Here is a 23893-nt window from a genome sequence, read left to right as displayed (position 1 = left end):
TGAACAGCCACAACAAATGTGTTTGAAGTTCTGGAATCCTTTCTCCAGCACATGAGGCATGTGCAAGCAGAGAATCAGACTGACAAGTGCCATTCCAGATGGACCATTCTGTCATAAGCAATTAAAGCCTCTTTAGAGAGGCACAGAAATGCTTCACCTGCAGAACTGGCTGTGGGGATACACCTCACCAAGGGGGAGCCAAGCCTTTTCCTATTAATTTCTATTTTATTTAGCATAAACCCTAAAGAAAATGAATTTGCTGATCTGAACTGAAAGCAGCTTAATGCAATTGGTGATAGATTTCTGGTTGCTCCCCTGTTCCTGACAGGTGCCTACAGACAGAATCCAGCAGTGCAGTTTCACTTTCATTACTGACCCAAAACCCAGCTGATGAGGGAATGTTTGTCCTATTTCAAAAGGAGATGCACCATAAATGCGTGTGTATTTATACAGTGGACCTGAAAAGCAAATCAGTATTTCCACAAGGAAAGTCTCACTCATTTTTTTAAATAGTTCTGTAATAAACATTTTGAATAAAAGTAAAAAAATTCAAGCTAAATCTAATCATGGCACACCACACCCATCAGGAAGGCAGGAGCAGTATCAGGACTGAATGTGAAGGTGGCATTTTCCACTTTCTCAAAAGCAGAAAATACTTTAATAATTTTCCTTTTCATTTTTTCTTTTTTTAAGGAGTATAAATAGTTTCTCGCCCTTAGTTAATATTAGAAAGGTCTCTGTGATGACTAGTAAGTCTAATTTTGCTAAAATTAAACTTTGGCAATTGAGACTGGGACAGTAAATTTTAAAAAAATGCATTTTCAGATCTCCTCATGCTAAATGACTGAAAATGTCTCAATTTTAAATTGTTATTGATTTTAAAGCTTTCTTAAGTTACATCAGCTATGGTATTTAACATTGCCATTGAAACAAAGCTCATTCTTTCAGCAGAAAGCTTATTTAAACAGACACTTCCTGACAGCAAAGAATTGTGGATTGATTTAAATGCTGGTAAAGTGCTGAAGCATTCACACTGTTATCCTACTAATTTTGTTAAACACTTGCCTAAACAAACACACACTTTGTATTTCCATTGCCATTCATTATGTGGGAAACAGCACAGGTAGGAACATGTAAATCCAGTCTAACTCATGCTTCCTAACTTGATTCCTAGGAGCAGTCACCCACTCTGTCAGGAAAGAGCAGCTGTGTAGAGAAATAAATATAGAGAAATATAGCAGCTGCCTATAGAAATAAATAAATAAAAAAGTTTTTAAATTGTTGCTTCTATGTTTTAAGCCATAAATTCTTCAGGCCATTAGCCCATTCCCTCCTGTGCACCACCAAGTCTGAGCTCTGGTTGCCCATTTTGCCCATGGCCACGGCTGAAGCATCAAGACTCATCTGCACCTGTGCAGCGATGCTCACGCCTTAACTCCATTTTGTAACAGCTCAGGCCTCCCGTGTAATTCCAAGGGCTGTTACCCTGCCAGCTGTGGAAAACATGCCTGATAAACCAATTAGCCCTTTCTCCTTTGTAGCTGCCTTGGGAATGAACTCCTTGCAAGCAAATCAATACATGAATTTGTTTGTTTTCTGGCTAATTTATATTCAACACCGTAGGAAACTCTGTCTTGCTGAGTATCAGCTACAGAGGTTTCTCACAAAAATAACAGCATACAAATACCTGGAAGAATATTAGGAACAGGAAAGGTGGGGAAAAAAAGAACGTACTTCTCTGTAACTATACACACATGAAATGTGATCCTTCTGTGAGCTGTGTCTGTGTGGATGGAGCTGGTGACAAGGACGATTCTGGTGAAGAAGGCAAACTTTTCACTGCAAGTCATACAGCAAAATAAATAAGAATACAAGTTATAGAGGTCAAAAATCACCATTTCAAGCCATAGCAAATTAAGAAATGAAAGCTACACAAGTGAAGACTTAAAAAATCTGATCAGCACAAAAAGCACAGCTTCAAGGGAGAGCATAGCTGATCCTTAATCAGAAATAACTAGTAGAACAGCAAACACATGAATACTGATGTTTTATGTTTCCTAGAAAGAGAGGGGAAACAAAGTAAAATTTAAGTAGTTGGGATAGACCCAGACCCACCTTCATATCCCAGCTCAGATTAACTAAACTTTTTCATTCTGCTGAGCAGTACAAAGTGTACATACAAGTTCTGGTTTTGATTATCAAGTCACAGAAAGGATTGCTGACTGCACTACAAAGATCCAGATCACCTTTTATATCCCTAAGTTGAACCATTTGGTTTACTTAACCATTCCCATCAGCAAATATCCTAATAATGTCTTGAATTCTACCTCTTCCCTTCCTCCTTTCCCTACTCACCCCTCTCTTTTTTTCCTTCTTTGCATATAATTTTGCTTTATTCCACTCTTCTCCTTCTGCAAAATAGTCCACCACCAGTAATTGTACAGTCAGGCAGTGTTTCCTGTTTTCTTCATCTTCCTTACTCCTCAAAACACGGCCAAAATGGGGTGCTTTTACTTGCTAGTTTAAAATATTGGAAACTCTCAATAATTCCACAATTTTGGGCATATCTGAGGTCACTCAGGAGCAGGGAGTAATGGTAAAATGTCTAGACACATCCAGCACTGAGATGAAAAAGGAAAGATTTGCTCCAACCAAAAACTCCAGTATGACTCAAGTTCTGGCAACAGCTATTTAAATCCCTGAATTAGAGACTATAAAAGCTATATTAAAACCTCAGAAAAATGGAATTTCTGTAGCTGTCCACTGGGAAACTATTTTTCTGTACACTGTAAAACTGAACACTTCACATGTAGACTAGCTCAGCATTTTCAGTTCATAAGGGTTTCAGAGCATCAAAAGGCACAATCAAAATGAAATTAAAGTTTTACACATGTACTGGCTAAGTTGTGCTTCAGTCAAACTCTTTTCCATACCTGCTGCTGCCTGATTTCCTTTTGAAGACTGTGCTGCTAATTCAAATGAAGACACAATCCCTTCTTGTTCTTGAACACTAAGTATTTCACTTTCTTCTGAGCTGGTTTTGGGTTTGTGGTTTGCAACTGTGGTCACACTCTGCAAGCTGCTTAAAAAAAGCACAGCATTTAGGACTGGCTCTAACTTAATTTCAGGTATTAACCACTAAGTTTAGGAGCTATAATTTAATTTTCTCCTGTTAACAGAAAAAAAAGCTGCAACTTGCAAGTCCAGGTAGCATAAATTAAGCAGGCATTTTGAAACCCCTCTACTTTGTGTAGTTACAATTTTAAAGAAGCACCTGGAATTGAATTCCTTTCCTTTATAAACTCCTGCAGTTTCCTACCGCTGAAGGGTCCTGTGACAAAGTCATGACCTCAGGACCTGCAGTGCAACTCACACTGAAGTTATGAATTTGAGAAATACCCCAGATATAATATCCCTCTAATTCTGCAATGCTGCAAAGTAATGAGGTAAAAATTAAAGCAGGAGATACAGAATAAGATGTTTAGTTTGCTCCTAAATATCAGCAATAAAGAGCATGAGATGGAAGCGTTGGCTGAAGTGTTCATAATAAACTGATACAAAGCTTGACCTTATTATTGAACTCATTATCATGGACATTATTAAACACATTTTGGAGGCCAAAACAAGGATTATGAATGCATTCTGCTTACAACTGGGACAACACTTGAAAATAAATATTGCTTCACCCACCAACTCCTCAGCTCTGAATCCCTGCAGCAGTTAAGCCTCTCACTAGATTTCCCTATATGTAAACCACTCAAAACCATATAAATAAATCTTTTCAGTATTTATGGCAATTGCTTGGTCCTTTCAGCTAACAAATACAACATGCAAGTCTAAAATAGCCTTTGAACATCTTGTTTGATTTTTACCTTATATCACCATCATGTGTTTCTTCCAATTTATTTTTCTTTTCTGCCTTCTCTTCATTACTCATTTCTTTTGAGTCAGATACAACATGTGCATCTGATAAAAGATCATCAGTTTTTGACAGCTATAAAAAAATTGAAATCATGAAACAAAAAGCTGTAACACACACTAAGTGGCAGATAAGAAATACAGTACCAGGAAACAGTTTTATTAACAGACAAATTTTGCCATCATGTATACTTAGTAACTCAGAATTACAGAACTTAAGAAATTTTTATCAATACCATGCAGGTTAATAGAGTTATCCTAAAACTTATACCAGAGGCCATGGCAGGGTTTGACTTAATAACTTCCAGAACTTATCTGAACTCCTTGGATTGCAGCCTGCCTGTTTTTTTATGCTATCCCTCTCTTCACAATTCCAACAACAACTCCAGATGCTGCAATATTTTTTTGATAAGACTGAATGCTGCTCTTAAAGTCTGACTACATATAAACAATATGAGTGTATTACATAATTTTCCTTTTGAAATATTTGCATATTTAGCAAAGCAACTCTACTACTTTACTCTCAATAAGGAAGTGTTTCTAACAGATAACAATATAAATTAGTTACTTGATTTTATACCATTCTCCATCAGATATATATTTAAAAACTAAATATAAAATAGGAAAACAAAAGGATGATTAAACAAAAGGATGATTAAATAAAAGAATGATTAACTGAGAATACAGAAGAAGAAAAAAACCTTTACACAATACTTTAAAAAAATATTAAACTATAAACAGGACATGATTATGTAGAAGCAACTCTAGTAATCCATTCTTCACAGTCAGTCTGGTTTTGCTGAGTGTTATGGGCACTTTAGTACCAGAAACACCAAGGTAATTCCCTGCCAAGCCAATTGTTTCAAACTATTTCAAGGCAGAAATCAAAGCAGTGACAAATATCTAAAAGTACAGGTACTGCCTACTTCCATACATGATTTATTGTGTCAGCTTTGTTCTGCTTGCTATAAACTATTTGATGCACTAGAGCCAACCAAACAAAAATTCAGGGACATTAAATGGCTGTCAAAAATTACACTGGGGTAACCTAAGCAATGAATATGTCAATGATTTTTATTTAAAGACCACATACCAGAAAATTCAATGTCTCAGCTACAGACAGATCCGAGAAAATTTTGTGATTCTCTATGGAATGTTGTATATCCAACAAGAAGTCTTAATCTTCCAAGCAAAAGGAGCAGGCTCACTTTCCCATACTCTGGTGTGTGTGCCTTAAAAGACTTTTTTAGTGCAAGACAAGCTGATGAACAGTTTAATAAGGAATAGTTCTGTACCTCTTTAGTAAAACTTGAATTATGTTCTTGCTCTCCATCGTTTTTCAGTTGTGCTATTTCTTCTCCAGGACTTCCATTATTTTGTTTCAAATTATTTTCTCTACTGGTGTTCTCTAGCTCCTTCATGTTCCCCAATACTGTATCGTCCTTTTTCCGATTCTGTGGAACAAAATTGGTACGTGGACAAATTGTTACTGAAGTTATTACAGGCTCAGTTCTGAGCCTTGTGCTGTCCCTCTGACTGATTAAAAAAAAAAAGTACTTGAAAAAAACTTAAACACAGATTGCAGTAAGGAAAATGGAAATCATTAAGGACTCAGAATTTTCTCATTTTAGTACCTTTCAAAACAGTTCAGCCTGTCTAACATTTCTTTGTCTGTAAGATTATTGTACTTTCTGCCCCCTCTTCCTCTCCAATGTCACCCTTATCTTCTGAAATTTCATTCACATTTAGCTCAGTCACAAATCAGCTTAGCAGCATTCTTACTTGCATTCATAAGTGCTGCTCTCTTTATAAAATAGCCTTTTCTGGTTTAAGAAAAAGAAAATCGATAAAAATCTGCTTTCGGCACAAAATTCACAGTGCACCTGCATGCACTTCCTCCAATTATCTTGGGTATTCTCCAAGCTCATGGTGTGAATTGATTTAATAGAGGACAACACAGTATCTGATAATGGCAGAGGATATTAATTACTTCTTAGAAAAACCAAAATCCACTGCGCAGAGGATAAGCTGATGTAAAAATTTTGAGGAAGAATGGTAGAGGTGACTTAAGATTGTGCACTGTGAACATGATATTGGCAGACCCAAAGGGAGGCTCACTGAGAACTGGAGCTGAGAAAAATAGGAGCCATGGAAGCAGTAAATCTCGAAGCTGAATTCCTGTGATCTAACACATGCACTCTATTAAGAAGAAATTCCACGTAAGTCAGTTCATAAATCTGTGTCTTTGCTCTCTTAAAGCGTGCACCCCTTATCACACGCTTGTCCCAACAACAGTTGTGAAGCAACTTCCTTTCGTATGATGGTAATCACTTTGAAATTACACAGCAGGCCATTTATAAAACCCTTTTTCCCCTCCAATTCTTAAATAGCCGAACCACAGTCGAAAAGACTTCCAGCAGTTAATGCCATTGCACCATTTTTCTAAAAATCAATAGACATAAAAACTGCTTTTAGAAATAAAAGCTATTACTCAGCATAATACCTCATCCTGGGGCTTTTAGCCAAATGGCATTCTGGAAGAATTAAAGCTGTGATAGAAAAAGTGACTTTGTAACATGGACTGTTAGCTAATTATTCAATACAGAGACCTGACTTTATAAATTTCCTCTCTTCCCCACAGGTCTGATTTCGCAGAGAAGACTGAGAAACAAGATGCAAGGAAGAGAATGGCTCTGAGTTCTGGCAGAGATTTGGCCCATTCCCCCAGGCTGGGCAGGTACCCAGGTGTGACACACAGGACTGCAGCTTCCTCACCTGGAGGTATGGAATGATACACAGGGAAAGGGTAAAGCTTAAACACCTCTGTAAGAACTACTGAAGGAACCACCTGCAGAGCTTTGCTTTGCACGACCTCTTCTCGAGAAAGGCAGTGTGAATCACAGAAGGGTTTGTAGGAACCCCCTTCACATACAGCATTCCTGATGCCAGCCCAAAAGCAGCTGCTCTATTGCAAAGGCTGAACTGGAATTTGGGGTATTCTGGGGATGCAGAGCTCTTGAAGAAAAAGTAACTTTTGTATAGTTCTGTAACAGCTTGTCATGCTGAGAAAGGGAAAAAAACCAACCAAAAATGCAAAGCTGAAACATCTTTGGAAACACCTGATTTCCTCACACTGCAATATATTTAATCTGCTTTTGGAAAATCAGATGTTTAAATGCCTACAAAACAAAAAAAAAGTAAACATTTCCATACCAGCAGAAATGCAAGTAAAAAAACCCCAAAACTGTCAGTAAACAGTGTGGTCTGAAAAAACAAGTATTCCAGAAGATTAAAAACCCAAAAAAAACAAAATCCAACCAAAAATCCACTCCATGAAGCTACTAAAAAACAAAACTAATTTTAAATATTTAGAAAGTAGTAGGCTGCTTAGTATCTGCTATCCTATATCTGGGTTTGTTTTGGAGTTTTGGGCTTTGATAGCTTGTTTGGGGTTTTTTAGATTTATATTCAGAATAATATTTCCTGGTTAATGACAAGCAGTTGTATCTTCCTCTTCTCTCCCCACCCTTTACCCATGAATAAACTTTTCAGGCAAATAAACAAGTTTAAGAATGAGTAAAAACAAAAGTGTGGGTTCTGTTTTAATGTATTTATGGGCTCAAACACCACAGCAGAAATGCAACACTTAGGAGCCCTGATCATAAATACACATTCCTACCTAAAAATGTTACAGATGTCTGAATACATTACACAGCAGAAAAATCAGCACTGACTTCATTTCAACATCAACGGAGTCATGATTCTCCCTGATCTTGTTTTCAGTCACAAACCTTGCAATTTCACATTGTTTGCTATATTTGACCAAACACCCCACCCTGTTACCAAACATCACACAGTGGGTGATCAAATGGATGTGGATTTGAAGTGTTTTCCAAAAAGGCAAAGAAGTGGCTACCATTAGGTGTAAGCTTGGAGGTTGCCCTTTTGAGTCTGTGACTCTACAATTAGTCTCAAATAAAACTCCTTTGGTTTTTAACTGGACACATCAAAGCTTTTGATCACTGTGGGACCCACCTGTGCCAATTTGAATGGATTATCCCTGACATAGGACAAGTTCTGTGAAGGAGACTGGTCTGAAACACCAATAATATTGAGTCCTTTCCTCTTCTCCCTCAGACAAGCTTGTTGGTGTCTCTTTATTCTTTCCATCTGTTCCTCCACAGTCATTCGAGGCCGGGAGCCTTCTGCAAGGCACAGCTGCTCCACTGCACTCCTTGGTCTTTCCTTAAATGGAAGAAACAATACATATGTGTTTCAAAAAAACTAAGATTTCTGACTGGTAACTTACCAGAATAGATCACCTAATGATTCACTGAAGAGCAGAAAAATAGTGGGCAAATAAAGCCCTCCTATGTATGTGAAAAAAAGGTACAAAATCCAATTATCAATAAATGAACACTGAAATTCAAAATAAAAGGAAGGAATAATTGGCTCTTCTGAACAATAGCATTACCATCACCAATGATAAACATTAAGAGAATGGGGAGGTGCTCACTCAAAGCCACCTTCTCAAGCTGAAGCAATTTACCAGACATTATAAAACTGGCAAACACAAGATATTTGACTGAGACAGAAACATAATTGAAATGTAATGATCCAGGATATTTATACCAGTTGATCTAATAGTAATTTCTGCCTTTTTATTTCAAGAAAAACTACAGCTGGGCATCATTTAACTGCAAGTATGGGCTGAAACAAAGTGAATTTATTACCACTTAAAAAACTGTAATTGTAAGCATTATATTTTTTCCAAAATAACACCCATTTACCTACTGTTTTCTTGAAATTCACCAGTTTCCAGGCAGATTTGTACTTTTTACAGCAGATAAAAATCGACTTCAGGCTAATCAGCTGCATTCAGTACATTTATAGTAACTGATTTCAGACATGAAAAGTGGTATTCTTTCTCCAGTCAATATCCTGGGAGCTCCTCTCTCCTCTCCCAGTCTTCTCACAACTTCTCCTCTACTATTTGTGCTGTAACTATGGCAAAAGTTTTCCTCTCTTTTGTGTGAACTAATGTGTGTCTTTAACCCAGAGACTACAGAACTGTCTAATCTGAATTTTCAGGTTTATTACCTGCATGCTGCTTACCACATCCTTATTCTGTGGCTGCTTTAGCTATTTCCCAAATTGTTTGAGTATTGAAAGAAATAAAAGCCTGTGATTGTTTTAAAGGGGCTGTTAAACTGCCAACTACAAGTGTTTGAAAGGTGCTTCATGTGCTTTCAACTCAAGCCTGAACTTCAGTAGATGAGCAGATTTATCACCATTTAGTTCTTGCCCAGTTTCAGTGTCTCCATGCAGTTTAACTTGCAGGGCATTTATGATTTTATCATTCTTCCTATAGCTGTCTCCATTAATCTAGTATATAATGCTTTTGTAACAGTGATTTTTATGGCTTTTCGTTTGTTTTTTGGGGAAAGAAAATGAAAATAACTTCAACTTTTGGAGTAACTATCAAACTTAAAAATAAACACATCCAATGCTCAAAGGTTTTTTTTAAAGTACCGTTCTTAGATCTATCTTCTTATTCTTCCTCAAAGTGACGTAGGATGCTATCGTTGAGGACTCTGGCGTTGGGGATTTGGTTCTGGGTGGTACAACTCCCACAGGGAAATGTGAGCCTGCAAAACAGCCAAGCAACATACTGAGTGCTGCCAAAAATGTTGATTTGTTTTCTAGAAAAGACACACCGTCAGCCTTGGGAACTGTTCTTCACAGGGCAGATTCAGAAAGTGGCACTGAGAGTTGATGGGTGAAGATGCTGAAGGTCCAGGATGGCCTCATTTGGGTGTGCACACCCATGCTCATGTGTGTGTGTGAATGAAATCACCCCTGAGCCTGGTCAGCTGGTGAGTGAAAACAGGAGCTGAGGATATTCTGCTATAAAGCAACAGTTTGGGTCTGCTTTAGACATAAACAAGGATAAAACGCAGCAGAATTCCTTTTTTTTTTTGGTGTCACCCTTATGTACCACACAGGTCACAAATATTCCTCTGGTCTCATAGCTGACATTTCTCTTTAACTGCTGGTATTTGAAAAGAGAGGGAAATGGCTGGCATGAGGAGTGCTCAGTACAGCAAAGTGCACAATCACTAGAAAAACCTTTATCAATTTCCTCTGAAATTATTTATTTTTAAAACCACCCTCAAAAAGAAACTACCATCATTTAAGTATGACACCTAAAAAACAGCAAGATAGAAAAAAACTCAGAGATGAACTGCCTTTAAGTTTCTTTCCTTATCAGCTGAAAAACTTGAGACAGAATGGCACAAAAATGTTTCCTGTACCAGCAGAGAGCTGTAATGGCTTACACACTGTAGGAAACAATCAGAAATAGTTACGTTTTCCTACTGCATGGGGATTGTTATTACCAAAGAAATGGCTGTTAGAAAATTCATATGCACAAATGATAAAACACAGCAATGATGAACAACAGACTGAAGGGAATTCTGGAATATACAATCCTCCCACCGCTTGCTACCACTGCAGCTGTTCTGGTGCACACCTCTATATGTTATTTATCGTAGAGGAATTTGCACTGTTGCTTTCCCTGACTGAGGACTGCCTTTCTACAAGTGGACATAGTAAAATAATTTCTGTCTTTGAGACAGAAAGCAGATTGGGGTGCTTAAAAAGTGTTGGGTTGCTTTATATTGTCAGTGTAGATTTTCTTACTTTGTCTTTATCATTACTTCACCTCTTGACATAAATTACTGTGAATAATCAGAAACATCACAGGTCAATAAAACCTAGGCATGTTGTCAGAAAGACAAGGTTTTCAATTTAGGTCATTGATGATTAGCAAATCTCAGGATAAATAGTTCATTTTTTGCCACCAAGTTAGCAGAAATTTAATTATGTGCCTCAACGTTGTATCTCAGCAAACACCCCAGAGAATCTGAATTGACAAACTGTGTGGTAAGTGCAAGCTTAATTTTATCACAGGGCCATTCACGTAGTTTATACCCAAATTGTATGCCAACCTTAGTTTTAAAAACCTCTGTGAGCATTCTGCTGACAACAATATCTTTGTATAATCATAATTCTTGATAAAATTCTATGATCATTGCATCAGCCTGCTCTGTAAATGCTTAGTGAAAGCACCAAAACAGAAGGCAGCGATTACTGCTGGAACTGGCAACATCAATCCTTAGCGTAAAAAAAATAGCCAAGTTTAGGTGCTTTTTCACTCAAAGCTCTTAATATGTTTTTTGGGAGGTGCTAAAGCTGAGCATTTTCCTGAAGCCACCTTTAACAAACTATTCTGTGTGTTTTAACAAACAGAATTGAGAAGCACTTCCTGGTAAAAGACTCTACCAAGCAATTAGTAGCTTTTATGGGAGCTAGATGAAGAGAAGAATCTAAAGCATTTAGCAATTGCAAAGACCTTTATTGTCTGTACACTCCAAGGTCATGATCATTATTCCTATTATATCAGAGGACAGAAGGCAATTCAACAATTACAAGATTAAAAAAAAGAAAAAGACATTGTTTCCCTGCCTTATGAGAGCCTGAAAATTCTGTGGTGCTGCCTTTTTGGACGTTCCAGCGACATAACATCGGGAGCTTGATTCAAAAACTGAGTAATTGTTCAAGGGCAAGAACATAAAATGGGTAATTGTTCAAGGGAATGGTGTGTGGGGAATGTGAGTGATGTGATTAGACATGGTGTCAATAAGGATTTCAGGGTTGTTGGTGAGTGTAATGTTTGATTTTTCTGCGGTGTAATTGACTGAAATTTCTCTCGTTTTGTAATTAAATCATTATTTTATTGTGGAAGCTGTTCCATCAAACTGAGAAATGGACAGGCTGCAAAGACACAAACCATGAGGCAGCTTCTCTAACACAGTTGAGCTCTGCATTCCTTGTGAAAAAGCTGAAGGGCTGTAAACACCGTGCCTGGGGACAAACCTTTAGCAGAAGATTCTGATTCTGAAATTGGTTCTGTTTTTTCTTCACCATTTGACTCATCCACTTCTGCTACTGTAGTTAACTCGGGTTCGCTCTTATAAAGCCTATAATCAGGACCCTGAGGAACATCAAGGGATGTGGTAAATAAACAGGCACTTTGGTACAAGTATTTATGTCTTAAGACTCAAACCAATGGTTTTGTGATAACCCTGCTCTCACTTGTTCCACAGTTTAAGTGGAATGGCGGAAGTATTTTTTGGTAGTTAATTTGAGTAACAACATTTGCAGACAATCAGAAATTACAGGAAAAAATCACCATAAAAAGGCAGAGTTGTGGGTTTGTTTTTTTTTTTCTGGAAACAAATTGGTATAAGCTTCAAAAACTGAGCCCAGAGTTTTTTAAAGAACTAGTGAGGGGAAGAATCTAAGCTTATGAAATTTAAGTCTTAAGACATTTTATATATGCACAGAACATATGACAGGAAAATGTGAAGAGCAAATGATGCAGCTATAAACAAAACTAAATAAAGTGAAACCATAACACAAAAGTAGCCAGATGAGTAAACAAAAATGGTGACTGTGCAAAGGAGGGAGGATGCTTCAAGAACAATGTGGCAGTTTAAGCCACTTACACAGTAAGATCCATTTCTCTGATATCCTTGAACTTGGTACATCTTCTTTTCTTCTGTCAGATGTACTGGGCCCCTGCTATAACAGAGCAAGGAGCTGCTATCACTGGGCAGAGGGGGGATTATGGGAGGATGCTCTGTAAAGTCATAGGACCGAGGGAGTGGAGGACGAGGTGGGACTACTTCCTCTTCCTAAAGATTGTAGAATAGTCACCTTATTTAGACGTGCGCACCTGGTACAGTCATTTATAACTTAAAAAGAAAAATATATTACCATGGCTACAGCAGCTATAGATTTTGCAGTTAAAGGGACAAATGTCAAATTTAACGAAAAAAAAAAAAAAAATTCTAACACCTGCACTTTCTGTTGGACATGTACAAACTCTCTAAATCGTACTTTTAAAAATTAGTTCCATTATCTTCTGAAAGAGTTTTACATAAATGAGACTTTTAGAAAGTTCTGTTAGCCAGATGTATATTGCATACACTTCAGATAACCATGACAATGTCCCTTTAAAACTGTAACTTTCAGCCAGATTTTCAGAGGAATTGAACATTTGGGAGCTCCCACAGTTTCACCTCTTCTTGTGGGTGCTCTGGCCATCTGAGAACCAGGCTCAATATCTGAATAAACATAGAAAGCAATGTATTTCTTCCCATGAAAAGTGTGATGGGTAGAAAACATATCCATAAATCAGGGTTTATATTTCTATGGTAAGAGCCTAGGGAGAGGAAAAGGTAAGAAATGGAAAAGAGAAACATACCAGTGAGAATACAGAGGCACAGTACAAATGAATGTTAGAATTGCTAGTGGAGATATCAGTCTTTAAAACTAGTTCATAACGCGGTGTTTTTATAGAAACATACTGAATATATCCTTCAGACAGCCTCAAAGTATTCACAATAATGCTTTGTTTTTAACACAGCCATATTACAACTTCCAGAGTGCTAAAATAGTAAATATGCTAAAACCATACCTCATTTTTATATTTAATAGAAGAAAATGTCCTTGATACCATGATGCCTGTTTGGGGGGAGGGGGAAAGGTGTAGGGGAAAAAAAAAGATAAAAATGGTTTTCAGTAAACAGCTTTTAAAATATTTAAAATATTTAAAATAACCTGTTGCTATCAACTACATAGAGCATCAACTTGAAGCAGCATTTTCTTCGTTATTTTCTTAGTCATTGTGCCATTAATTCAAACATACAAAAGCAACAATGGAGCTTACACTTTAAAAATTTATATGATCCAATTTCATTTCCTATGCAACAAAACCATTGCTCACCTGCCTCAGAAGAGCTTCTTTGCTGTTTATGTTTAAGTAAACCCTCCATGACATCCTGAATTCTCCACAGCTCCTTCTGAATCTGGGCACGCTGTATCCCTGCTGATTCAGTCTGTCAGCAAATAAACAGCATACATGGCCAGTACATCAGAATATGTTGCAAGTGGAAAAAATACAAAAGGGAGAACCTTTCTCTCTCTTTAGGCTACACTGCATATCCTTTCACACTGAAGGAAAATAAAATGCAGTAATGACAGACTCTTTCCCATAAAATATTCAAATATTGTCTGGAACAAAAAGTGTAAGGTTGGCTAATTTCATAATGCCTCAGTCAATTTGAGAGCAATCTGCCAAGTCAAACTGCACTGCAAGAACAGAATTGCATCTATGGTCTCCAAAGAAAATCCAAGCAGACTTTGCACAGGAGACCCACACACACCAACAGAAAAGGAACCATCACTTCCTACCCCAAAGCAGGTGGAGATGAGCACAGTCCATCTGTGTGCTGGAGTGCAAACCTATTTACATCCATGGGCATGCACACAGTGGGCCAATCAATGCAAGTTTTCCAGATTTTGTTTCCTTGTAATCTCACAGCTGCACAGAAAATCAACCCCTGGAGCAAAGAACCTGCAGTGCAGACCACACCCATCTGCCTATCCCAGAAAACCTGTGCACACCTCCATGTCCATGTGTGTGTCACAGAGAGCTCTCCTCAGGAATTCAGCACCAGCACTCTCCTGTCCTGCACAGCGAGGACTAAAATACACAGCAGAACCCTTTCTTTGTAAGGCCTGAAGCAACACCTAGAGCATTTTCTGTAATAGCTTCTTTTGATAAAAAGATTTAACTTCAAAATATTCACTTAAGTGGAAGGATTTGTGTGAAGATATGACTGCCAGAGCAATTAAGGTCTGAGAAAGCCACCCCATTTCAAACCCCCTCACTGAAACAAAATCAGATAAAGTAACACCAGCATTATAACATAAAAAAAAATAAAAATCTGAAGACTTCTTCAGAACTTACAAGGTAGAAAAAGAAATGAAAAGTTTCTAAGTTAGTTTACCATTTTCCCCCCTTTTTTTCATTTGTATAGTTTTGAAACCCACAGAAGACAAAGTGAATTGAATGTTAAGATCTTTGCCACACCTGAATTTCTCCAAGCCGATCGAGCTGCTCTTGCATATGGTTCCTTGTTACAGTTACATCATACTCCAATTTATCATATTCTCTCCAAGCTCTTTCCAGTTCCTAAGTATATAACAAATGTAAAGAATTACAGATGCAAATTCAGTTAAAAAAATAAAAAAGACAAAAGAAAGAATTTTTTCTTTTTCCAATAGCATGAAACATCAGGAAGTAACACAAAGACAGATACAAGCAATAAATAAATAGATACATAATTTAGAGAATGCAATGTTTAAACAGCCTTTTGATTTACTAATGATACTGAATGAAATTCAAACAAACAGCATTTTGTCTTTTCACTAACAAAAAAGACAGGCAAGGGCAAATTCTTCAGAAAATGCCTTTATAGTCAGCAGGCCTGTGGATCTTAAGCCGTCTTTCCAGCGAGGCAAAAAAGCCGCAGAAATGGATGCAAATTTGTCTCTTTTATCACCCAGAACACACATGTGTGAGTGCACAGCATGTGTGTGCACAGGCAATGCATTATGCAGGGGAAATGTAACTCATCCTGCAAGGCTGCCAGGGAGTGCCCCACTGCTTCACATATGTGCAACTGCAAACACCACAAGGAAAAGGTGAAAAAAGAAAAATGATTCTTCTTTGAGGTCAGCCCCACCGTCTCGCTTTTGCCGCCCACATCAAGCGATTTACTCATTTAGAATAAATTAAAAAGTTAATGAGGGAAAGTGTATCTTGAGGATTTCCTTCCCCCTGGTTCCCTTTTCTGTGTCCAACCAATTCCTTCCACAAGACAGTCCAACAATCTGACTACAACCAGGATTTCAGGGCAGACATGGTATCAGTTTTTACCACAGCTATCCCCTCAAATTTCACACATTTTTGGATGTATCTATCTGTAAGTAGGCAAAAATGATTCGTTGTCATTTCAGCACAGAAATCATCACAAAGTGGAAAAGTACAACAAACAGCAATTTCCTTCCTATCCCCTTTTTTTGTTTTAAAGACTTTTTGGAAGTGCACAATTTGAAAGATCTTTTAAATGTAATGTCCCACTTCTAAGAGAGACTGTGGCAGTCCTGTAGCTGCTTTTGCTTAAAATAAGTCAAATAAAGTTTGTGCTTGACACTATTTTGCCATCACTTGAAATAGTTTATTTGCATTATTTACTTCTTCTGTTATCAATTTCTTGTATTTCAAAGATGGTAATTACTACACCAATTAAGTCAGTATGCACCCATTCAAAAAAAAAAATTTAAAAAAATTTAAAAAAATTAAAAAAATAAAAAATTAGAGAAAGACCACTTGATGGATGCAGTGAAAAGATCACTTTCCATCCACCTTTGACAAAAACACAAACAAGTAAAAGACAACGGAATTTTTGTTGGGATGCAGTAAAAAATTAAGCAAAACCAATGGAATTAGGAACATGAACATCATCATTTCACACTTCATTCAGTTTTACAGGAAAGAAGGTGGTACTTACTGCAGTGGCTCGGGATACTTCCCGACAAGTGCTGAGCAGTCCGTTCTGCAAGTCATCTCTCTGTAACACTACATTTTGTATGGCTGCTGGGTTATCTGCATTCATTTCTATCTCCTGACTTGCTGAGAGCAAAGCTTGCTCAAGCGTGTACTATTGTAATAAAAAGAATTATTTTTAATGTTCTGCATCATTAGGCTGATTTTCGTTTTATTTCAGCTATCAATGTTCTGATAATAAGCATGTAAAATAACATCCACTTTAGGTAATAAATACAATTGTCCTACTTTCTCCTTGTGTAGCTGTTGAAGCTTCTCCTCCAGTGCTTGCACAACTTTATCCTGTTCACATAAACGGCTAAGCTTAGCCTAGTATAGAACAGAAAATTACCACAATTAGCATTTTGTTATTTACATCTTCAGTAATCTAAATCTAACTTGATCAAATCATTACACAAATCTGCAGAAAATGTTATTAAAGTAAGAATTTTAAAATTATGCATGCATCAGTCTTGCATTTTCAAATTACTGAAGAAACCCTCCTAAGAAACCATCAAGTGCCATTATAACTTGAAGCAGCATGGCTCAACACATAGAATTCATGATTCTAGAGCTAAATCTTTACAACTTAATAATAGGGATTAGATTCCATTTTAATTTACATATTGCTTAGTATTACAAAGACAATTTCATACATTCACAGTCCCATGGTTTTTCAGGTGATTGTATCAAATAGTTAAAATTTCAGCCTAAAATGTAGTATTTCCTGCAAGTTAGAAGCTTATTACAGAGACATGTCCCTCTACATCATGATGCAATTTCTGGTGGCAATCACCTGTATGAAGTGGGTTTCAAACCCAAAAGCCAAGAGGAAAATTATTATCAAAATAAAGAGACAAATACCAACACTTACAAGGAAGAAGGAATACAAATGACTTACATCAATGTCCAGCTCTTCAGTTCTATATTTGTATAGTGTACCCCTACATTCTTCTTGTGTTAACTATAAGGAAGAATAATATTGCCATAAAACAACTTAGTTGGACTGTGAAAATGAAAATTACTGTTCAGCTTAAGAGTTTTAACACAGATATCAGCTTGCGCTTGAGAGGTAAACCTGCCACATTGAACAATACGTATTTAGCCAATATACATTAATGAGGGTAAATAAATGGAATGTCAAGCAGACTGTCAGTAGAGTTGCATTAAATTAACAGGCTGTTTCTAATGCAAACTGGAGTTTCAAAGATGTACAACTCAATCAAACATGGATTATGTAGGAGGATGAAATTGCCAGAGTACATCTAAATAACGATGCATCATTGTGTCTAAGTTTTGTTATGTGAATTCTACATACAGGGGGCTCATTCTACTCTGAATTAACCATTCCAGGCTCACTAAGGTCAGCTGTTTAATCAGCAGGATGATCTGATGTGAAGCCAGAACCAGAGCAGAATGACCTAAGTTTACAACATGTATGTAAATAACTTGTTAGAGATACATCCAGTAAGTGCCACCACTTTTCATATGGATTTTTCATAATGCATTTCCTACTTTTTCATAGGATTTCCTCCCCTCCAAACAGAGCATTATCAGAAATCCCACAAATGGAAGCTCTTCTATTTTATCTCTGGACTTGGGTAAACTTGTCTCCTTATGCTAGTCAGAATGCAAAGTACCTCAAACTACTTTCATGCAACTCCTCACATTAAGTTCTTAACTTTTTCAATCTGTTACTGACCAATAACAAGATTCAAAATATTTTACAAGAAAAAATATTTTACACCCCATTTTAGAGTGAACTGACACATGCAGTAACTACTTACTATCCCTATACAGGAGGTAAGGACATAACACTATCAACCTTAATATTCTATTTAATTAAAATTAAATTATGTTGTGTGTACAGAGTCCCAACAGAGATGCTTTCCTTCCATGTGTCTGTCATAATTAGGTTATTTTGACTTAATAGTACAAGAAAAACTACTGAAACACAAGTCCATGGTAAGGGACACTTATAAATAAAAGAACTAGGGAAGGGTTCATGAGACAAGCATTCCAAACATGAAATAAATCTCCAACACACTAAAAGTGTTTCATTTCACGATATTATGTCCACATACCTCATGCAAATGTACCTGGTGACAATTTAGAAGTATGAATAGTGTATTAAAAACACACAGTAACTTTGTTTGAAATGGACATTTTGAAATGAATGTTGGAATATGAAAAAAGCCACAGCACTTTTGCACCTCATGAATGTCACACAAATTAAGATATCCATATAAACTCCCACTATCGTAGAGTTGTGTTGTTTTACTGTTGATTTTATCACAATGAGAGAAAAATGAGGAATGGAAATATTTAAATAAAACTCATAAACATGGCCAAATGTCTTTAACTGACAGAGGAAACCTAGTTATATTTCACAACAGGAAGACTTTACAGAAGGAAGATTATCCCCTATTGTTTAAATACACCTTTCCAAGTCACTGCTCAGCATTTTATGTGGCTTGGCTGGAAAAAACATACTGCATTTTCAAGCCATTATTTTTTTTATACTTTTTTAAAAATAAAGACATTTATTTTTTTGTCATTTCAACCTTAATTATAGCCAAGTTTAAAACAGTTTGCCAATTCAGCATCCCTACCCCTCTGTACCTCCTGAAAGGAATATCTCTTAAGTATTCAGAAAAGGAAAACAGATTTTCAAAGAACACTCTGGCTGTGCTAATTCTTCTTATTAAAATCCTATCACACTTTTCAAATTGCTACCAAGTTCTTGCTTTGGTCAGCAGTACCAGTTCCACACAACAGGCTCTGCCGGAGAGCCACTTCATTTTAACATCTCCACTGCACCATTTTGCGCAGACTTAGCACAAAAACTCCCCAAATAATCTGAATAACTTAATCCATCTCTGACAGAACAGCAGCTCCGCTTCTCACAGCACATCAATAAATCCGCTCAAGGCGAGAAACGCGGAATGTGATCGCATCCTGCTGGAATGACAGGAGGAACTGCAGCAGACAAAACACAATTACACATTTCAGGCAAGGTTAACAGCCTCATAACCCTGGAAAACGCATTATAAGAGCTCCAATGACCGAGTTATCAAAATGTACTTTGTGTCACGTTCCACAAACGCCTTTCTTGCCAAATCGTTCCTACAAAGCCTTTGCCAGGGCAGCAACTCCAGAGCAAGAGTGCCATCTACTGAACCAGTGACAGGAGCTGCTGCTGGCCTCCCTTTCCATTTGCCTCTTCAAACACACCAAATCCACTCTTTTAACACGGGGAAAGGCACCTAAACCCTCCCAGTCATGAGGGAGCAGCACCCTGAGACCTACAAATAGAAATTACCATTTTTGAAAGGCAAACTGCACATGCAGAGTTTGGCCAAACGTGTATCCTGCAGGTGAAGAAGTAACATGACCTTAACTGAACCTCCCTCCTGGGTTAGAATTCATCTGTCATCAACTGTGCAGTGCCCACCTCTGCCACACACCAGCACCAGATGGTTCCCAGAAAGGGAGAGATCCCTCTCCTAGGCTGGACACCCTAAGATCTTGCTGAGACACAAGTGGTTGAAGCTATTTAAGTAGCTGATATTAAAAACATTAAAGTGACAGCATTATTTCATTGTTTTGTAAGCTGTTTTCAGTCTCCTCTAACTGTTTTGATTCAATAAATATCTAGGGGGATGTTTCACACCCCAAAAGCACGATATGCAGGATACTGCACTTAGGAAATTAGGAACACAGGACAACCTAGAACATTTTGTCGTTGAGCACAAGATTAAAATCAAGACTTCCAAGAGGCTCTTTTGTTTACTTCTTGCTTTTTAAAATACTTTTTGCTATCAGGAAGCAGGGCAAACGGGCATTTAGCCCCATTAAGCAAGGTTCTCCTCTAATTTTGAAATCTGTGACATAAAACACTTCAAATACAAATTGAAAAGACAAGATTTTTAGCTCGGACATAATCACCTTGTGTTCGTAACAAAACCTGAAATATCTCAAAATCTAACATGCAGAGCAGTTTAAATGTATGCAGCTCCTATAACAATAATAATAAGCCATAAGCAAAACCTCCCCATCCTTACAGGAACAAAAAACTTAAGGGTGATTTTTCTGTGTTTTTCATGTATTAAGAACCATTATCCATGGCAAGACCTAGATGTCAGCTTGTTGCACTCAGATTTTAATTTTTCCTCCTTAAGGTAACTCAAACTTATAAGAGGAATTGAGGAAAATTTTGCTTTTGTGAAGTCAGCCTGTACTTTGCTTTAGAGAAAAAGACTAGAGAACAAGATTAACATTCCTCATCTAGTATTAAAAAGAAGCAAAAAAGCCCAAACCAAGGTAAAAATAAAAATCCCTTTTTCCTTGTCTGTACATATGGAATAATTTCCCTGACTTGTACTGGTGAATTTATAGCACAGTCTGCAGAGCAGACTGATGTAAGCCAAGTGATTTAAATAACTCTGAAGATGTAACAAATCACAAACAAAAGTGCCTTATAAATAACACATTTGAAATAGTAGATGTTTTTGCTGTTTCACTAGAGAGACATTAATCATTACAAAAAGGAAGCAAGACAAATTAAATACAAACTTTTCTTGCTTTCCTTTGCTTTACTCTAAATGAGCTCAGACATAAAACTGAACTGAATAAACTGAAGCTGAGAAAGATCCTTTTCTTTATCCACAGGAATGGTTGCAGTCATCACAAACTATTTTAGCATCCTGACAACAAAAGAAGTTTCAGTCACTTGCACAGAGGCTTCCCCTAATTACTTACATGTCTTTAAAACTGCAGCAGGAAAGATGACTGTTGAACCAATTTATTTTATTTGAATAAAAAAAAATTATACGTTGCTTAGGCTGTAAATAAGTTGCCAGAATTTTAAACAGGCTGGTTTTGCATTACAAAAGTTTAGAAGACTATTTAGGCAGTGAAATTCTGAGTGCATTTTCAGCCTGTCCTGAAAGTCAGTTAATGCAACATCTCATACAGGAAATTTTATCCATGAAAGCAGAAAATGTTGTTACTCTTCTGCAGCTTCTGCAGAAGCCTTCCACCAACACTCTGACCTGGAGAGACCACATCTCTAGTGGCAGCAGGTTATCCAGTCCTCACAACCTGTTACAATCTCTGTTTCTCTGACAAGGATGTCCAAAAAGGTGTTTATTCAGTGTCAGATAGGAAGCAGCAGCTGTGCCTGCAAGGTGAAGGCAGACACTGCAGCTGACAGCAGAGCTTTGTCAGGGCAGCACTTGGGAATTTATTGGTATTCCCAAAGGCAGGAGCAGATTAGCCCAGGCACAGCTATACCTCAAATATGTCTATTTAAGAAGCTCGGGCTAGTTTCCCCTGATGCATCTAAAACACCTCTGCTCATCATACACCTATTGATTTGTCCTACACACTCTATCACATAAAACTGACTTGGTTTGAAAAAATTCTAACAGTCAGGTTTCTTAAAAAAATTACAAAAAAACCCCAAAATTTCATTTAGGGCTCGAGGGCACCTTACTTCTCTCACTGCCCTCCACACAGTTCCTCCAGGTTCCATGTTAAAGCTCCTGTTTTGCATGTGGGAGCACAAACTGGATGGTCATGAAATCAGTCACTCACAACCCAACCTCCTCTGGAAAGCTGAGATTTGTTTTGGCAACATTTCTGGATCGGAAACAAACCCAGGATGTGGAGCTGACTTCAAAAAAAAAATGAAACATGCGATTAGGCTGCAGCATTTTTTAGAAACATGGTAATAATAAACATGTTTTACATGGCAGAACATCTCCTTTTCTCCAAACTATGCAACCTTTATGCGTAATTTTGGCTGACAGGGGCATAAATGTAAATGCAAGGGAACTGGCCAGATCCTCCCCTGTGAGAACAACACCTTCATTGTAGTTGGGGCAGGAAACTTCTTAAACATCCCCTGGCATGACAGGGGCTATTCAGTTCGGCCCCAGAACGTGTAGGACACTGTGGTGCCAACGAGAGGGATTGGCCATGCTCATAAGTTAGTGCAGGTCTCAACTGACAGACAATATTTCCATTCACATTTCTGATTCTTCTTCCATCTTAGCATTGCCAACCAGCACTAGGTACTCTGTAAGTGTGCACAGTAAAGTCTGCTGTGACTTTATGAACAGACACTGCCTTTTGGATTTACAGGCCCCAGATCAAAGTAATTTTGATCCTTTCTTTCTTCAGTGGCTAAAGGCTTGGTAGGTGCAAACAAAAACTTGTAAATCCACTTCCTAGAACAAAACAAAATTGCCAGAAATGACCAGGTAAACACCACTCACATGCTTTTGTAGTGGTCAAAAGAAAGAAGCACCTTTGAACACTAATTGCAGAGAATCATGCTAAGACAAATGTTGGAAGCTTATTGGAAGTTTCATGAATTTACTGGACACCTGCATAAAGCACCAACTAATTAAATTGTCTAGACAGAAAGAAGCTATTCAAAAGTGTACACTGAATACTAAACAACAAAAACGCAGCGGAAGCCATGCTAACGATATTGCAGCGTCTCAGGAAGCATGGATGACTTGTGGGTTTCCAAAGCAAAGAAGAGAAACACCGATGTCATGAATAAATCTGAGGAACAACCAAAACTGTCACTAAGGAAAATTCTCGCAGATGATAAAGCAATTTCATTCACTATCCAAGACCTTACTTGATGGTACAGTTGCGGTCTTAGCGCCGAGTTCTCAATCATAGTGTGAACCATGGTGATTAAAGGTTCATTCTCTTTCATCTATTTCAAATCAGGAGGAGCATACAGCAAACATCAGTTTACAGCATGGCTAGATTTGAAAGACGACACTGTAAAATATAGCCTCTACTTTAATTCTTTCTAATAATGCAGTAGATTACATTTTAACCCATGCTTTTTATATATTCCATCATTCAGTAATATCAACATCTGAAAAAGTTTAATAGTATCAAACAAATATATCAAAAATAACATAAATGCTCAACACCAATGTAATATTTATTCACCAACACTCTCCCTTTTAAAAAAAAAAAAAAAAGCTTAAAATAAGTTTGGCTTTGCATGGTATTGAAATGAAAAGGAATACTGGATTTTGCAGCAGGAACACTCAAACCTTTATTGGAAAACCTTTTAAATTATAGATTTAATAACTCAGTGTACATTAAAAAGATATAAGCATTCCCAGCCTGTGAATAGACTTATTTCCACGTATCACAAAATGCCTTTATATACTACACTGATTTATATCCTTTGCACCTTTGAATCATTGCCTGTTGCACTTATCCACCCCCATACACAGGAGTGAAACTATTTTGGAACCAGACGTTTTCTATAATGATCAGTATTTATTGTTAAGCATGCAGATGTCAAATCAGGTATTATATTACACACTGCATACATTTAGGGTTTCAGAAAAGTATGCAACACAGAAAAAACGATGAGATTTTGGTTTTAAAAAGGAGACTTTCCTAACAACAAGG

General features: G+C 37.3%; 1 protein-coding gene across 18 annotated transcripts in view; it reads right to left on the bottom strand.

Annotated features, from left to right (window-relative positions):
- PLEKHA5 (pleckstrin homology domain containing A5) overlaps positions 1 to 23893 on the bottom strand; it is a 157268-nt gene that overhangs the window by 2066 nt on the left and 131309 nt on the right. For 4 of the 18 annotated variants that reach the window (XM_088055872.1, XM_088055882.1, XM_088055881.1 and 1 more), the window contains 15 exons: positions 23094 to 23174; positions 17340 to 17402; positions 16688 to 16768; positions 16404 to 16553; positions 14921 to 15022; positions 13772 to 13883; positions 13463 to 13509; positions 12489 to 12677; positions 11857 to 11974; positions 9451 to 9566; positions 7954 to 8163; positions 5214 to 5372; positions 3873 to 3994; positions 2934 to 3079; positions 1755 to 1839 (listed from right to left, as the gene is read on the bottom strand). In XM_088055872.1, coding sequence (XP_087911998.1) covers positions 1755 to 1839; positions 2934 to 3079; positions 3873 to 3994; positions 5214 to 5372; positions 7954 to 8163; positions 9451 to 9566; positions 11857 to 11974; positions 12489 to 12677; positions 13463 to 13509; positions 13772 to 13883; positions 14921 to 15022; positions 16404 to 16553; positions 16688 to 16768; positions 17340 to 17402; positions 23094 to 23174 — 1781 coding nt within the window. Of the gene's footprint in view, positions 1 to 1734; positions 1840 to 2933; positions 3080 to 3872; positions 3995 to 5213; positions 5373 to 7953; positions 8164 to 9450; positions 9567 to 11856; positions 11975 to 12488; positions 12678 to 13462; positions 13510 to 13771; positions 13884 to 14920; positions 15023 to 16403; positions 16554 to 16687; positions 16769 to 17339; positions 17403 to 23093; positions 23175 to 23893 lie in introns of all 18 variants that reach the window. The other 14 variants (XM_088055874.1, XM_088055875.1, XM_088055877.1 and 11 more) reach the window with 7 other exon arrangements.

Source organism: Pseudopodoces humilis, chromosome 5 (assembly GCF_049639895.1).
Source record: "Pseudopodoces humilis isolate 2021_Gansu_Grassland_sample_001 chromosome 5, ASM4963989v1, whole genome shotgun sequence".
In the NCBI taxonomy this organism is placed as follows: domain Eukaryota; kingdom Metazoa; phylum Chordata; class Aves; order Passeriformes; family Paridae; genus Pseudopodoces; species Pseudopodoces humilis.
Note: the sequence above shows the minus strand (reverse complement) of the source record. Positions and strands in the feature narration are given on the sequence as shown.